The 16,443-nt window shown below is 62.0% G+C and overlaps 2 protein-coding genes across 2 annotated transcripts in view; both read right to left on the bottom strand.

The window, feature by feature from the left end:
• Positions 1-9,759, bottom strand: part of ERCC2 (ERCC excision repair 2, TFIIH core complex helicase subunit) — a 39,154-nt gene extending 29,395 nt beyond the window's left edge. The window contains exons 1-8 of the mRNA XM_086872085.1: positions 9,720-9,759; positions 8,314-8,413; positions 8,140-8,217; positions 7,443-7,505; positions 7,237-7,350; positions 5,257-5,367; positions 4,514-4,630; positions 88-211 (exon numbers count right to left, since the gene is read on the bottom strand). Coding sequence (XP_086728211.1) covers positions 88-211; positions 4,514-4,630; positions 5,257-5,367; positions 7,237-7,350; positions 7,443-7,505; positions 8,140-8,217; positions 8,314-8,413; positions 9,720-9,724 — 712 coding nt within the window. The 5' untranslated portion in view covers positions 9,725-9,759. The remainder of the gene's footprint in view (positions 1-87; positions 212-4,513; positions 4,631-5,256; positions 5,368-7,236; positions 7,351-7,442; positions 7,506-8,139; positions 8,218-8,313; positions 8,414-9,719) is intronic.
• A 1,234-nt stretch (positions 9,760-10,993) lies between these two features.
• LOC111922589 (RAC-beta serine/threonine-protein kinase-like) overlaps positions 10,994-16,443 on the bottom strand; it is a 35,093-nt gene continuing 29,643 nt past the window's right edge. The window contains exons 11-13 of the mRNA XM_086872111.1: positions 13,712-13,799; positions 13,530-13,632; positions 10,994-13,036 (exon numbers count right to left, since the gene is read on the bottom strand). Coding sequence (XP_086728237.1) covers positions 12,957-13,036; positions 13,530-13,632; positions 13,712-13,799 — 271 coding nt within the window. The 3' untranslated portion in view covers positions 10,994-12,956. The remainder of the gene's footprint in view (positions 13,037-13,529; positions 13,633-13,711; positions 13,800-16,443) is intronic.

Raw genomic sequence — 16,443 nt, forward strand, 5'->3', positions numbered from 1 at the left:
CAAAACCGAGGTGAAAACGAGACATTTTGGGGTGAAACCCCCTCCTCACCACCCACCCCATGGAGGGATTTGGGTCTGGGGTCTCACCGATGTTGTGAGCTTCGTCGAACACCACGACCGAGGAGCGGGCGAGCTCGGCCGACACCAGCCCGGCGATTTTGGGGTCCAGCAGGTAGTGGTAGCTGTACACCACCACATTGGCGTGGGCCAGCTGGGGAATTTGGGGTGATTTTGGGGTCACCTGAGAGGGTTTTGGGGTCCCCCAGTGGTTTTTGGGGTCCCCCAGGGGGTTTGGGGGTCCCCCAGGGGGGTTTTAGGGTGTTTTTGGGGTGTTTTAGGGGTGATTTTGGGGTCCAGCAGGTAGTGGTAGCTGTACACCACCACGTTGGCGTGGGCCAGCTGGGGAATTTGGGGTCACCAGGGGGTTTTGGGGGTCCCCAGGGTGTTTTGGGGTGATTTTGGGGTGTTTTAGGGGGGTTTTAGGGTGATTTTGGGGTGTTTTAGGGGTGATTTTGGGGTGATTTTGGGGTCCAGCAGGTAGTGGTAGCTGTACACCACCACGTTGGCGTGGGCCAGCTGGGGAATTTGGGGTCACCTGAGAGGATTTTGGGGGTCCCCAGGAAGTTTTGGGGTCCCCCAGTGGTTTTTGGGGTCCCCCAGGGGGTTTTGGGGTGATTTTGGGGTGTTTTAAGGGGGTTTTAGGGGGGTCCTGGAGTCACTTTTTAAGAGAGAATGAGAGGAGCAAGCGGGAGAGGAAGGCTTTTGGGAAGGGTTTTTGGGGTCCCCAGGGGGTTTTGGGGTCACCTGAGAGGGTTTTTGGGGTCCCCAGGGAGGTTTTGGGGTCCCCCAGGGGGTTTTGGGGTCACCTGAGAGGGGTTTTGGGGTCCCCCCGGGTGTTTTGGGGTCACCTGAGGGGGTTTTGGGGGGGTTTTAGGGTGATTTTGGGGTGATTTTGGGGTGATTTTGGGGTCCAGCAGGTAGTGGTAGCTGTACACCACCACGTTGGCGTGGGCCAGCTGGGGAATTTGGGGTCACCAGGGGGTTTTGGGGGTCCCCAGGGTGTTTTGGGGTGATTTTGGGGTGTTTTAGGGGGGTTTTAGGGTGATTTTGGGGTGATTTTGGGGTGATTTTGGGGTCCAGCAGGTAGTGGTAGCTGTACACCACCACGTTGGCGTGGGCCAGCTGGGGAATTTGGGGTCACCAGGGGGTTTTGGGGTGATTTTGGGGTGTTTTGGGGGTCCCCCCGGGGGTTTTGGGGTCCCCCAGGGGGTTTTGGGGTGATTTTAGGGTGATTTTGGGGTGATTTTGGGGTCCAGCAGGTAGTGGTAGCTGTACACCACCACGTTGGCGTGGGCCAGCTGGGGAATTTGGGGTCACCAGGGGGAATTTGGGGGGTTTTGGGGTCACCTGAAAGGGTTTTGGGGATCCCCAGGGGGGTTTTAGGGTGATTTTGGGGTGTTTTGGGGTCACCTGAGAGGGTTTTGGGGTGATTTTGGGGTCCAGCAGGTAGTGGTAGCTGTACACCACCACGTTGGCGTGGGCCAGCTGAGGAATTTGGGGTGTTTTGGGGGTCCCCAGGAAGTTTTGGGGTCACCCAGGAAGTTTTGGGGTCCCCCAGGGGGTTTTGGGGTCACCTGAGAGGGGTTTGGGGGTCCCCAGGAAGTTTTGGGGTCCCTCAAGGAGGTTTTGGGGTGATTTTGGGGTGATTTTGGGGTGTTTTAAGGGGGTTTTAGGGGGGTCCTGGAGTCACTTTTTAAGAGAGAATGAGAGGAGCAAGTGGGAGAGGAAGGCTTTTGGGAAGGGTTTGGGGGTCCCCAGGGGGTTTTGGGGGTCCCCAGGGGGTTTTGGGGTCACCTGAGAGGGGTTTTGGGGTCCCCCAGGGTGTTTTGGGGTCCCTCAGGGGGTTTGGGGGTCACCCAGGGGTGATTTTGGGGCGATTTTGGGGTCCAGCAGGTAGTGGTAGCTGTACACCACCACGTTGGCGTGGGCCAGCTGAGGAATTTGGGGTCACCAGGGGGAATTTGGGGTGTTTTGGGGTGATTTTGGGGTGTTTTGGGGTCCCCCAGTGGTTTTTGGGGTCCCCCAGGGGGGTTTTAGGGTGATTTTGGGGTGATTTTGGGGTGATTTTGGGGTCCAGCAGGTAGTGGTAGCTGTACACCACCACGTTGGCGTGGGCCAGCTGAGGAATTTGGGGTGTTTTGGGGTGATTTTGGGGTGTTTTGGGGGTCCCCAGGGGGTTTTGGGGATCCCCAGGGGGGTTTTAGGGTGATTTTGGGGTGTTTTGGGGTCACCTGAGAGGGTTTTAGGGCGATTTTGGGGTCCAGCAGGTAGTGGTAGCTGTACACCACCACGTTGGCGTGGGCCAGCTGGGGAATTTGGGGTCACCAGGGGGTTTTGGGGGTCCCCAGGGTGTTTTGGGGTGATTTTGGGGTGTTTTAGGGGGGTTTTAGGGTGATTTTGGGGTGTTTTAGGGGTGATTTTGGGGCGATTTTGGGGTCCAGCAGGTAGTGGTAGCTGTACACCACCACGTTGGCGTGGGCCAGCTGAGGAATTTGGGGTCACCAGGGGGAATTTGGGGTGTTTTGGGGTGTTTTGGGGTCACCCAGGGGGTTTGGGGGTCCCTCAGGGGGGGTTTTGGGGTGATTTTGGGGTGTTTTAGGGGTGATTTTGGGGTGATTTTGGGGTCCAGCAGGTAGTGGTAGCTGTACACCACCACGTTGGCGTGGGCCAGCTGGGGAATTTGGGGTCACCAGGGGGAATTTGGGGTGTTTTGGGGTCCCCCAGGGGTTTTTGGGGTCCCCCAGGGGGTTTTGGGGGGGTTTTAGGGTGATTTTGGGGTGATTTTGGGGTGATTTTGGGGTCCAGCAGGTAGTGGTAGCTGTACACCACCACGTTGGCGTGGGCCAGCTGGGGAATTTGGGGTCACCAGGGGGTTTTGGGGGTCCCCAGGGTGTTTTGGGGTGATTTTGGGGTGTTTTAGGGGGGTTTTAGGGTGATTTTGGGGTGTTTTAGGGGTGATTTTGGGGCGATTTTGGGGTCCAGCAGGTAGTGGTAGCTGTACACCACCACGTTGGCGTGGGCCAGCTGGGGAATTTGGGGTGTTTTGGGGTGATTTTGGGGTGTTTTGGGGTCCCCCTGGGTGTTTTGGGGTCCCCCAAGGGGTTTTGGGGTCACCTGAGGGGGTTTTGGGGTGATTTTGGGGTGATTTTGGGGTCATTTAAGGGGGTTTTGGGGGGGTCCTGGAGTCACTTTTTAAGAGAGAATGAGAGGAGCAAGTGGGAGAGAAAGGCTTTTGGGAAGGGTTTGGGGGTCCCCAGGGGGTTTTGGGGTCACCTGAGAGGGGTTTTGGGGTCCCCCAGGGTGTTTTGGGGTCCCTCAGGGGGTTTGGGGGTCACCTGAGGGGGTTTTGGGGGGGTTTTAGGGTGATTTTGGGGTGATTTTGGGGTGATTTTGGGGTCCAGCAGGTAGTGGTAGCTGTACACCACCACGTTGGCGTGGGCCAGCTGAAGAATGTGGGGTGTTTTGGGGTGATTTGGGGTGTTTTCAGGGTCCCCAGGGGGTTTTGGGGTCCCCCAGGGGTGTTCTGAGGTGATTTTGGGGTGTTTTTGGGGTGTTTTTGTGGTATTTTTGGGAGTTTCGAGGTGTTTCGAGGTGTTTTCGGGGTGTTTTTGGGGTGTTTTTTGGGTTTTTTGGGGTGTTCTGAGGTGTTTCGGGGTGCTTTTGGGGTGTTTTGGGGTGTTCCGAGGTGATTTTGGGGTGTTCTGGGGTGATTTCGGGGTGTTTTGGGGTGTTCTGGGGTGTTTTTGGGGTGTTTCGAGGTGTTTCGGGGTGATTTTGGGGTGTTTTGGGGTGTTCTGAGGTGTTTCGGGGTGTTTCGAGGTGTTTTTGGGGTGTTTTTGGGGTGTTTTTGGGGTGTTCCGAGGTGATTTTGGGGTGTTCTGAGGTGTTTTGGGGTGTTTTTGGGGTGTTTCGGGGTGTTCTGAGGTGTTTCGGGGTGTTTTTGGGGTGCTTTGGGGTGTTTCGAGGTGTTTTTGGGGTGTTCTGAGGTGTTTTGCGGTGTTTTTGGGGTGTTCCGAGGTGATTTTGGGGTGTTTCGGGGTGATTTTGGGGTGTTTCGGGGTGTTTTTGGGGTGTTTTGGGGTGTTCTGAGGTGTTTCGAGGTGTTTTTGGGGTGTTTTTGGGGTATTTTGGGGTGTTTTTGGGGTGTTTCGGGGTGTTTTTGGGGTGATTTTGGGGTGTTTTGGGGTGTTCTGAGGTGATTTTGAGGTGTTTTGGGGTGTTTCGAGGTGTTTTTGGGGTGTTTTTGGGGTATTTTGGGGTGTTTTTGGGGTGTTTCGGGGTGTTTTTGGGGTGATTTTGGGGTGTTTTGGGGTGTTCTGAGGTGATTTTGAGGTGTTTTGGGGTGTTTCGAGGTGTTTTTGGGGTGTTTTTGGGGTGTTTTTGGGGTATTTCGGGGTGTTTCGAGGTGTTTTTGGGGCGTTTTCGGGGTGTTTCGGGCTCCCCAGCCCCTTACCGAGGAGCGGGCCAGGAAATAGGGGCAGCAGCCGCGCTGGCGGCCGAGGCTCCGGAGATCGTCCAGGTTGTGAACCCCGAAGGGGAGGGGGCTCTGCCGGCCCCGGGCCTCGAACTCCTGCGGGGGGAAATGGGGCTGGGGGCTCCGGGGGGGGGCTGAAATGGGGCTGGGGGCTCCGGGGGGGGGCTGAAATGGGGCTGGGGGCTCGGGGGGGGCCTGAAATGGGGCTGGGGGCTCGGGGGGGGGCCTGAAATGGGGCTGGGGGCTCTGGGGGGGGCCTGAAATGGGGCTGGGGGGGTCTGAAATGGGGCTGGGGGCTCAACGAAGGTATCCCAGGGGATCCATTGGGGAACAGGGACCCCCCCAGATCCCTCGGGGACCCTCTGGGACCCCCCCAGATCCCCCTGGGAGCCTTTGGGACCCCCCCCAGATCCCCTCAGATCCCTCTGGGACCCCCCAGATCCCCCCAAATCCTCTGGGACCTCCCCCCGACCCTTTGGGACCCCCCAGATCCCTCCAGGATCCCCCTGGGAGCCTCTGGGACCCCCCAGATCCCTCTCGGACCCCCTCAGATCCCTCTGGGAGCCTTTGAGACCCCCCCCAGATCCCCTCAGATCCTTCTGGGACCCCCCAGATCCCCCCAAACCCTCTGAGACCCCCCCAGACCCTCTGGGACCCCCCCAGACCCCCCTGGGAGCCTCCCGGTGGATCCCGGTGGATCCCGCTGGATCCCCGGGGCTGACCTGGAAGAAGGAGCAGCTGGGCCGGGATCCCTCGGGGGGATCCCTCAGGTACGAGGCCGTCAGGGCCAGGCAGCGGCTGTCGATCTCCTTCCCGAAGCGCAGCGCCGACACCTGGGCAGGGGGGATCCGCTGGGATCCAATGGGATCCGCTGGGATCCAACGGGATCCACCCACAGGCACCTGGGACCCCCCATCCTGGGACCCTCCCAGCCCCGCCCCCGCCCTCCTGAACTGCAGCGCCGACACCTGGGCAGGGGGGATCCGCTGGGATCCAATGGGATCCGCTGGGATCCACCCACAGACATCCCAGGACACCCCGCCCCACCCCCCCATCCCTGGGATCCCCTGAGATCCCCCTGGGATCCCCTCAGGTCCCCCTGGATCCCCCCAGATCCCTGTGACCCCCAGATCCCCCTGGATCCCCCCCCCAGATCCCCCATGGGATTCCCTCAGAACATCCCCAGATCCCCGTGACCCCCAGATCCCCTCAGATCCCCCCCAGATCCCCCTGGATCCCCTCAAAACACCCCAGAGCCCACCTGGGAACCCCCCCAGATCCCCCCCAGATCCCCTCAGAACCCCCCAGACCCCTCAGACCCCCCTCAGATCCCCGGGATCCCCCCCAGACCCCTCAGATCCCCCCCAGTCCCCCCGGATCCCACCTGGGAACCCCCCAGATCCCCCCAGACCCCCCTGGATCCTCCCCAGGTCCCCTCAGATCCCCGGGATCCCCTCAGATCCCCCCCAGACCCCCCTGGGTCCCCCCAGACCCCCTGGATTCCCCCCAGGCCCCCTCAGATCCCACCTGGGAACCCCCCAGACCCCCTGGGACCCCCCCAGATCCCCCCAGACCCCCCTGGATCCCCCCCAGGTCCCTCAGATCCCACCTGGGAACCCCTCAGATCCCCTCAGACCCCCCCCAGACCCCCTGGATCCCCCCCAGATCCCCCCCAAATCCCCCCAAATCCCCCCCAGATCCCCTCAGAACCCCCCCAGACCCCCTGGATCCCCCCCAGATCCCCCCCAAATCCCCCCCAGATCCCCTCAGATCTCCCCCAGACCCCCCTGGATCCCCCCAAATCCCCCCCAGATCCCCTCAGATCCCCCCAGACCCCCCTGGATCCCCCCCAGGTCCCCTGGGAACCCCCCAGACCCCTCAGATCCCCCCAGACCCCCTGGATTCCTCCCCAGGTCCCTCAGATCCCACCTGGGAACCCCTCAGATCCCCTCAGACCCCCCCCAGACCCCCTGGATCCCCCCCAGATCCCCCCCAAATCCCCCCCAGACCCCTCAGATCCCCCCAGACCCCCCTGGATCCCCCTGGATCCCCCCCAGATCCCCCCCAGACCCCTCAGATCCCCCCAGACCCCCCTCAGATCCCCGGGATCCCCTCCAGATCCCCTCCAGACCCCCTGGGAACCCCCCAGACCCCTCAGATCCCCCCCAATCCCCCCGGATCCCACCTGGGAACCCCCCAGATCCCCCCAGACCCCCCTGGATCCCCCCCAGGTCCCTCAGATCCCACCTGGGAACCCCCCAGACCCCCTGAGACCCCCCTAGACCCCCTGGATCCCCCCCAAATCCCCCCCAAATCCCCCCCAGATCCCCTCAGAACCCCCCAGATCCCACCTGGATCCCCCCAAATCCCCCCCAGATCCCCTCAGATCCCCCCAGACCCCCCTGGATCCCCCCCAGGTCCCCTGGGAACCCCCCAGATCCCCCCCAGACCCCCTGGGAACCCCCCAGACCCCTCAGATCCCACCTGGGAACCCCCCAGACCCCTCAGATCCCACCTGGGAACCCCCCAGACCCCTCAGATCCCACCTGGGAACCCCCCCAGATCCCCCCCAGATCCCCTGGGAACCCCCCAGATCCCCCGGATCCCCCCCAGGTCCCTCAGATCCCCCCTGGGACCCCCCCAGACCCCTCAGATCCCCTCAGATCCCCCCCGATCCCCTCAGATCCCCGGGATCCCCGCACCTCGGGGTGCAGGCAGAGGTTCCTGCGGGAGCTGAGCGCCAGCCCCAGGAAGGGCAGGGGCTCCCCCAGCTCCCGCTCGTAGCATTCCAGAAGCTTCCGCAGCTCCTCCACCACCTGCGGGGGAGGGGAGGGGATCCCGGGGGATCTGAGGGGATCCGGCGGCCGGGATCCCCTCCCCCAGCCCAGCCCGGGCTCCCCTCCCCCACCTTCTCGATCTCGGGCACGGTGCGGGAGCAGTAGATCAGCTTGGAGACGTCCAGGGGGTGAGCCTGGGGGGGAGGGATCCACTGGGATCTGCTGGGATCCACTGGGGTCTGATGGGACCCGCTGGGACCCACCAGGATCTGCTGGGATCTGCTGGGGTCCACTGGGGTCTCAGGGGAACCCCCGGGACCCCCCCCAAACCCCTCAGGATCCCCCTGGGATCCCCTCAGGACCCCCCCAAACCCCCCAGGATCCCCCAAGATCCCCCTGGGATCCATTGGGTTCCTTCCAGGACCCTCCAGGACCCCCCCAAACCCCTCAGGATCCCCCGAGATCCCCCTGGGACCCCCCAGGACCCCCCCAAACCCCTCAGGATCCCCTGAAATCCCCCTGGGATCCCCTCAGAACCCCCCCAAACCCCTCAGGACCCCCCCAAACCCCTCAGGATCCCCTGAGATCCCCCCAAGATCCCCTCAGGGCCCCCCAAACCCCTCAGGATCCCCTCAGGATCCCCCAGAACCCCTCAGGATCCCCCAGGACCCCCCCAAACCCCTCAGGATCCCCCCAAACCCCTCAGGATCCCCTCAGGATCCCCCCAAACCCCCCAGGACCCCCCCAAACCCCTCAGGATCCCCCCAAACCCCTCAGGATCCCCCGAGATCCCCCCGGATCCCCCGGGATCCCCCCGGATCCCCTCACCCTCTGGTACGCCACGATCAGGGCGAGCAGCGACACCGTCTTGCCCGTCCCCGACGGCATCTCCAGCACCCCGTGGCCCTGGGGGGGGGCGGGATCGTCACCGGGGGGGTCCCAGATCCCCCAGGATCCCCCAGGATCCCCCGGGATCCCCCGGGATCCCCCCCCGGATCCCACCTTGGCGTCCAGCGTGCGCTTGAGCTCCAGCATGTAGGAGAACTGCTCGGGGTAGATGAACTCGTAGGGGAAGAGCACCAGGAGCCCGTCCACGTTCAGCCTGGGGGGATCCCCGGGGATCGAGTGGATCCCAGAGCGGATCCCGGGGGATTCGGGGGGAATTTGGGGGGTTTTGGGGGGATTTTGGGGGGATTCAGGGGGATTTGGGGGTTTGGGAGCTTCAGACAGCACCAGAGACTTATCCAGGTTGAGCCTGAGGGGATCCCCGGGGATCAAGTGGATCCGAGAGCGGATCCCGGGGGATTCGGGGGGATTTGGGGAGGATTTGGGGGATTTTTGGGAGGATTCAGGGGGATTTTGGGGTTTGGGTGGGGTGGAATGGCACCAGGAGCCCGACCAAGCTGAGCCTGGGGGGATCCCCGGGGATCGAGTGGATCCCGGGAGCGGATCCCGGGGCGTTCAGGGGGAATTTGGGGGGGTTTTGGGGGGTTTTGAGGGATTTTGGGGAGGATTTTGGGGGTTGGGGGGGCTGGAATGGCACCAGGAACCTGTCCATGTTCAGCCTGGGGGGATCCCCGGGGATCGAGTGGATCCCAGAGCGGATCCGGGGAGGTTTGGGGAGGATTTGGGGGATTTTTGGGGGGGATTCAGGGGGATTTTGGGGTTTGGGAGCTTCAGACAGCACCAGGGACCCGTCCAGGTTGAGCCTGAGGGGATCCCCGGGGATCGAGTGGATCCCAGAGTGGATCCCGGGGAATTTGTGGGGTTTGGGGGGATTTTGGGGGGATTCAGGGGGATTTTGGGGTTTGGGGGTTTCAGACAGCACCAGAGACCCGTCCAGATTGAGCCTGAGGGGATCCCCGGGGATCGAGTGGATCCCAGAGCGGATCCCGGGGGATTCGGGGGGAATTTGAGGGGTTTTGGGGGAATTTTGGGGGGATTTTGGGGGGATTCAGGGGGATTTGGGGGTTTGGGGGGGCTGGAATGGCACCAGGAGCCCGACCAAGCTGAGCCTGGGGGGATCCCCGGGGATCGAGTGGATCCCAGAGCGGATCCCGGGGAATTTGGGGGGTTTTGGGAGGATTTTGGGGGTTGGGATGGCACAAAAACCTCTCCAAGCTCAGCCTGAGGGGATCCCCGGGATCCCAGGGTGGATCCTGAGGGATCTGGGGAGAATTTTGGGGGACTCAGGGAAGTTTGAGGGGATTTAAGAGGAATTTTGAAGTTTGCCGGAGCTGAGACAGCACCAAAACCCAGCCCGGCACCCCCAAACCCTTCCTGGGACCTCCAAACTGCCCCAACCCTATCCCGGACACCCCAAATTCCCTCAAATCTCCACAAATTCCCCCAAAATTCCCTCAAATTCCCCCCAAATTCCCTCAAATTCCCGCCCCTCCCCCGCTCACTTCATGGCTCCCGCCGCTGTCTCGCGCCGCCGCGGCGGCCACGCCCCCTCCCGCCCCGCGCGCTCCGATTGGTCAGCGGTGACAACGCTCTATCCTCCCATTGGCTGAGAGAGCTGTCAATCACTCTTAATGAGAGAGATGCCGGGGAAGAGCAATCGAGCGCAGAGTGATGGATCTCGGGGGGGGGGGGGCGGGGTTTTTTGGGGATATTTTGGGGATAATTTGGGACTTTTTGGGTGTCAAAGATTTGGGAAGGGGGGGAGGGTCAAAGTTCCCCTCCGGAATTCCCGAAAAAAGGAGAAAATTTCCCCCCCAAAAAAAGGGGAAAATTCCCCCCAAAAAAAGGAGGAAATTCCCCAAAAAAAGGAGCGAAAATTCCCAAAAAAAGGGAGAAAATTCCCAAAAAAAAAGAGGAAATTCCCCCAAAAAACCGATTTGGATTTATTTATTTATTTCTTCAGTCCCCCCCTCCCCACCCCTCCCCCCACCCCGCGATTTTTTTCCATGAATTCCGCGGGATTTTGGGGCAATTCCAGAGGAAATCCCAAATTCCCGCCATAAAAAATAAAAGGGGAGGGGGAGGGGAAGGGGGGGAGGGGGGGCTGGGGGGGGCTCAGAGGCAGCGCTGGTGGTGGGGGAGGGGTCCCAGAACCGGTCCAGGGGTGGGGGAGGGGTCCCAGGGGGGTTTTGGGGGGGTCCTGGGGGGGTTTTGGGGGGTCCTGGGGGGATCCTAGGGGGGTTTGGGGGGGGATTTGGGGGGTTCTGGGGGGTCCCAGGGGGGTTTGGGGGGGATTTGGGGGGTCCTGGGGGGAGTTTTGGGGTCCCAGCTGGGTCTGGGGGGGGTCCCAGGTGGGTTTGAGGGGTCCTGGGGGGGGTTGGGGGGGTCCCAGGTGGGTCTGGGGGGTCCTGAGGGGGCTTGGGGGGGGTCTCAGTGGGGTCCTGGGGGGGTTTTGGGGGGTCCCAGGTGAGCCCTGGGGGGGTTTTGGGGGGTCCCAGGTGGGTCTGGGGGGGTTTTGGGGGGTCTCAGGTGGGTCTGGGGGGTCCCAGGTGGGTCTGGGGGAGTTTTGGGGGGTCCCAGCTGGGTCTGGGGGGGATTTGGGGGGTCCTGGGGGGTCCCAGGTGGGTCTGGGGGGTCCCAGGTGGGTTTTGGGGGGTCTCAGGTGGGTCTGGGGGAGTTTGGGGGGGTCTCAGGTGGGTCTGGGGGGTCCCAGGTGAGCCCTGGGGGAGTTTGGGGGGTCCCAGGTGGGTCTGGGGGGTCCCAGTGTTGGATTTGGGGGGGGGTTGTGCCCCCCCCAAGCCCCCTCTGCACCCAACTGGGATGAACTGGGATAGCACAGGTGTGCACAGGTGAGCTTTAGGAAGGCACAGGTGTGCCCAGGTGTGACAGACACACCCACAGCTGTCCCCAGGTGTCCCCAGGTGTGACAGACACACCCACAGCTGTCCCCAGGTGTATCCAGGTGTGTCCAGGTGTGCCCAGGTGTGCCAGACACACCCACAGGTGTCCCCAGGTGTGACAGACACACCCACAGCTGTCCCCAGGTGTCCCCAGGTGTGACAGACACACCCACAGCTGTCCCCAGGTGTGCCAGACACACCCACAGGTGTCCCCAGGTGTGACAGACACACCCACAGCTGTCCCCAGGTGTCCCCAGGTGAGCTTTAGGAAGGCACAGGTGCGTCCCCAGGTGTGCCAGACACACCCACAGGTGTCCCCAGGTGTCCCCAGGTGTGACAGGCACACCCACAGCTCTGTCCAGGTGTCCCCAGGTGAGCTTTAGGAAGGCACAGGTGCGTCCAGGTGTCCCCAGGTGTGACAGACACACCCACAGGTGTCCCCAGGTGTCCCCAGGTGTGTCCCCAGGTGTGCTTTAGGAAGGCACAGGTGTGTCCAGGTGTGCCCAGGTGTGTCAGACACACCCACAGGTGCGTCCAGGTGTGCCCAGGTGTGCCCCAGACACACACAGAGATGCCCCAGATGTCCCCAGGTGTGATAGACACACCCACAGGTGTCCCCAGGTGTGTCCATGTGTGACAGACACACCCACAGGTGCGTCCAGATGTCCCCAGGTGTGACAGACACGCCCACAGGTGTGTCCAGATGTGACACAGACACACCCACAGGTGTCCCAGGTGTGTCCAGGTGAGGTTTGGAAGGCACAGGTGAGGTTTGGGCTGTCCCCAGGTGTGTCCAGGTGAGGTTTAGGAAGGCACAGGTGCGTCCAGGTGTGCCCAGGTGTGTCCAGGTGTGACACAGACACACCCACAGGCGTCCCCAGGTGTATCCAGGTGTCCCCAGGTGTGTCCAGGTGTGACACAGACACACCCACAGGCGTCCCCAGGTGTCCACAGGTGTGTCCAGGTGTCCCCAGGTGTGTCCAGGTGTCCCAGGTGTCACACAGACACACCCACAGGCGTCCCCAGGTGTCCCCAGGTGTCCCCAGGTGTGTCCAGGTGTGACACAGACACACCCACAGGTGTCCCCAGGTGTATCCAGGTGTCCCCAGGTGTATCCAGGTGTGTCCAGGTGTGTCCAGGTGTGACACAGACACACCCACAGGTGTCCCCAGGTGTCCCCAGGTGTCCCCAGGTGTCCCCAGGTGTGTCCAGGTGTGACACAGACACACCCACAGGTGTCCCCGGGTGTATCCAGGTGTCCCCAGGTGTCCCCAGGTGTGTCCAGGTGTCCCCGGGTGTCCCCAGGTGTGTCCAGGTGTCCCCAGGTGTATCCAGGTGTGCCCAGGTGTGTCCAGGTGTGACACAGACACACCCACAGGTGTCCCCAGGTGTATCCAGGTGTCCCCAGGTGTCCCCAGGTGTGTCCAGGTGTGTCCAGGTGTGACACAGACACACCCACAGGTGTCCCCAGGTGTCCCCAGGTGTCCCCAGGTGTGTCCAGGTGTGTCCAGGTGTCCCCAGGTGTATCCAGGTGTCCCCAGGTGTCCCCAGGTGTATCCAGGTGTGTCCAGGTGTGTCCAGGTGTGACACAGACACACCCACAGGTGTCCCCAGGTGTATCCAGGTGTCCCCAGGTGTGTCCAGGTGTATCCAGGTGTATCCAGGTGTGTCCAGGTGTGTCCAGGTGTGTCCAGGTGTGACACAGACACACCCACAGGTGTCCCCAGGTGTCCCCAGGTGTCCCCAGGTGTCCCCAGGTGTATCCAGGTGTCCCCGGGTGTCCCCAGGTGTGTCCAGGTGTCCCCAGGTGTGTCCAGGTGTGTCCAGGTGTGCTGGCTCTCACTCCCGGATGCTCGCCGAGTAGGAGAACTGCGGGAAATGCGTGCGGTGGTCGCGCTCCAGAGAGCCCAACTGCTCACCTGGGGACAGGTGAGGGACAGGTGAGGGACAGGGACAGGGACAGGTGAGGGACAGGTGAGGGACAGGTGAGGGACAGGTGAGGGACAGGTGAGGGACAGGGACAGGTGAGGGACAGGTGAGGGACAGGTGAGGACAGGTACAAGTGAGAACGGGTGACAGGTACAGGTGAGCACAGGTGTGCACAGGTGTGCACAGGTGAGCTCACATCTCTCAGGTGGGGTGACAGTGATGGATGGGAGGGGTCAGGAACAGGTGACAGGACAGGTACAGGTGACAGGACAGGTACAGGTGTGCACAGGTGACAGGACAGGTGTGCACAGGTGAGCACAGGTGTGCCCAGGTGAGCTCACATCTCTCAGGTGGGGTGACGGTGATGGATGGGAGGGGTCAGGAACAGGTGAGAGGACAGGTACAGGTGAGCACAGGTGACAGGTGAGTACAGGTGTGCACAGGTGTGCCCAGGTGTGCCCAGGTGTGCACAGGTGAGCTCACATCTCTCAGGTGGGGTGACGGTGATGCTCTGCGCCGTGAACTCCTCGTCGAAGTACCGCGTGTCCACCTCTGACGTCACCTGCGGCCGGAAGGGCGGCACCAGCTGGGGGGGGAGGGGCGGCTCCAGGTGTGCCGGGTGGGGGGGGGAGGGGCGGGGTCACCTGAGGGGGGCGGGGCCTCACCTTTCTCTGCACCACGTCCTGCCAATCGATGCCCGCGAAGAAACGGTGTTCCATCACCTCGCGCGCGTCACCCGGACCCCCGCCCAGCCTGGCAGGTGAGACAGGTGAGACAGACAGGTGTGCACAGGTGTGTCACCCGGAGCCCCGCCCAGCCTGGCAGGTGAGACAGGTGTGCACAGGTGAGACAGGTGTGCACAGGTGAGACAGACAGGTGAGACAGGTGTGTCACCCGGACCCCCGCCCAGCCTGGCAGGTGAGACAGGTGTGCACAGGTGAGACAGACAGGTGTGCACAGGTGAGACAGGTGTGCACAGGTGAGACAGACAGGTGAGACAGGTGTGTCACCCGGACCCCCGCCCAGCCTGGCAGGTGAGACAGGTGTGCACAGGTGAGACAGACAGGTGTGCACAGGTGTGTCACCCGGAGCCCCGCCCAGCCTGGCAGGTGAGACATGTGAGACAGGTGTGCACAGGTGTGACACCCGGACCCCCGCCCAGCCTGGCAGGTGAGACAGGTGTGCACAGGTGAGAGAGACAGGTGTGCACAGGTGTGTCACCTGGTGTGTACAGGTGTGTCACCCGGACCCCCGCCCAGCCTGGCAGGTGAGACAGGTGTGCACAGGTGAGACAGGTGTGTCACCCGGACCCCCGCCCAGCCTGGCAGGTGAGACAGGTGAGACAGGTGTGCACAGGTGAGAGAGACAGGTGTGTACAGGTGTGACACCCGGACCCCCGCCCAGCCTGGCAGGTGAGACAGGTGTGCACAGGTGAGACAGGTGAGACAGGTGAGACAGGTGTGCACAGGTGAGACAGGTGTGCACAGGTGAGACAGACAGGTGTGCACAGGTGTGTCACCCGGACCCCCGCCCAGCCTGGCAGGTGAGACAGGTGAGACAGGTGAGACAGACAGGTGTCACCCGGACCCCCGCCCAGCCTGGCAGGTGAGACAGGTGTGCACAGGTGAGACAGACAGGTGTATCACCAGGTGTCACCAGGTGTATCCAGGTGTACCCAGGTGTACCCAGGTGTCCCCAGGTGTATCCAGGTGTGTGTCTATGAGTGCCCAGGTGTCCCCAGGTGTGCCCAGGTGTACCCAGGTGTGTGTCTATGAGTGCCCAGGTGTATCCAGGTGTGTGTCTATGAGTGCCCAGGTGTGCCCAGGTGTATCCAGGTGTGCCCAGGTGTGTGTCTATGAGTGCCCAGGTGTCCCCAGGTGTATCCAGGTGTGTGTCTATGAGTGCCCAGGTGTGCCCAGGTGTACCCAGGTGTATCCAGGTGTGTGTCTATGAGTGCCCAGGTGTATCCAGGTGTATCCAGGTGTATCCAGGTGTGCCCAGGTGTATCCAGGTGTATCCAGGTGTGCCCAGGTGTATCCAGGTGTATCCAGGTGTGTGTCTATGAGTACCCAGGTGTATCCAGGTGTACCCAGGTGTATCCAGGTGTACCCAGGTGTATCCAGGTGTGTGTCTATGAGTGCCCAGGTGTGCCCAGGTGTGCCCAGGTGTGCCCAGGTGTGCCCAGGTGTGTCTCACCTCTGTTTTGGATCCTTTTTCAGCAGCCCAGCGAGCAGATTGCGGCTCTCGGGCCCCAGGGAGCGCGGGAAGCGAATGTCCTCGAGCAGGATGAGCTCGAAGAGCCGCTCGTGCTCAGGTGTGTGTGAGTGTGGGAGTGCCCAGGTGTGCCCAGGTGTGCCCAGGTGTATCCAGGTGTGTGTCTATGAGTGCCCAGGTGTGCCCAGGTGTATCCAGGTGTGTGTCTATGAGTGCACAGGTGTATCCAGGTGTACCCAGGTGTACCCAGGTGTGTGTCTATGAGTGCCCAGGTGTGCCCAGGTGTGCCCAGGTGTGCCCAGGTGTACCCAGGTGTACCCAGGTGTATCCAGGTGTGTGTCTATGAGTGCCCAGGTGTGCCCAGGTGTGCCCAGGTGTGCCCAGGTGTACCCAGGTGTATCCAGGTGTACCCAGGTGTACCCAGGTGTATCCAGGTGTGCCCAGGTGTGTGTCTATGAGTGCCCAGGTGTATCCAGGTGTACCCAGGTGTATCCAGGTGTATCCAGGTGTATCCAGGTGTGTGTCTATGAGTGCCCAGGTGTATCCAGGTGTATCCAGGTGTATCCAGGTGTGTGTCTATGAGTGCCCAGGTGTACCCAGGTGTATCCAGGTGTATCCAGGTGTACCCAGGTGTATCCAGGTGTATCCAGGTGTGTGTCTATGACTGCCCAGGTGTATCCAGGTGTACCCAGGTGTATCCAGGTGTGCCCAGGTGTGTCTCACCTCTGTTTTGGATCCTTTTTGAGCAGTCCAGTGAGGAGATTCCTGCTCTCGGGCCCCAGGGAGCGCGGGAAGCGAATGTCCTCGAGCAGGATGAGCTCGAAGAGCCGCTCGTGCTCAGGTGTGTGTGAGTGTGGGAGTGCCCAGGTGTGCCCAGGTGTGCCCAGGTGTATCCAGGTGTGCCCAGGTGTGTCTCACCTCTGTTTTGGATCCTTTTTCAGCAGCCCAGCGAGCAGATTGCGGCTCTCGGGCCCCAGGGAGCGCGGGAAGCGAATGTCCTCGAGCAGGATGAGCTCGAAGAGCCGCTCGTGCTCAGGTGTGTGTGAGTGTGGGAGTGCCCAGGTGTGCCCAGGTGTGCCCAGGTGTATCCAGGTGTGTGTCTATGAGTGCCCAGGTGTGCCCAGGTGTATCCAGGTGTGCCCAGGTGTGTCTCACCTCTGTTTCGGGTCCTTTTTGAGCAGCC

This window comes from Cyanistes caeruleus, chromosome 38 (genome assembly GCF_971803275.1).
Source record: "Cyanistes caeruleus chromosome 38, bCyaCae1.hap1.1, whole genome shotgun sequence".
NCBI classification, from domain to species: domain Eukaryota; kingdom Metazoa; phylum Chordata; class Aves; order Passeriformes; family Paridae; genus Cyanistes; species Cyanistes caeruleus.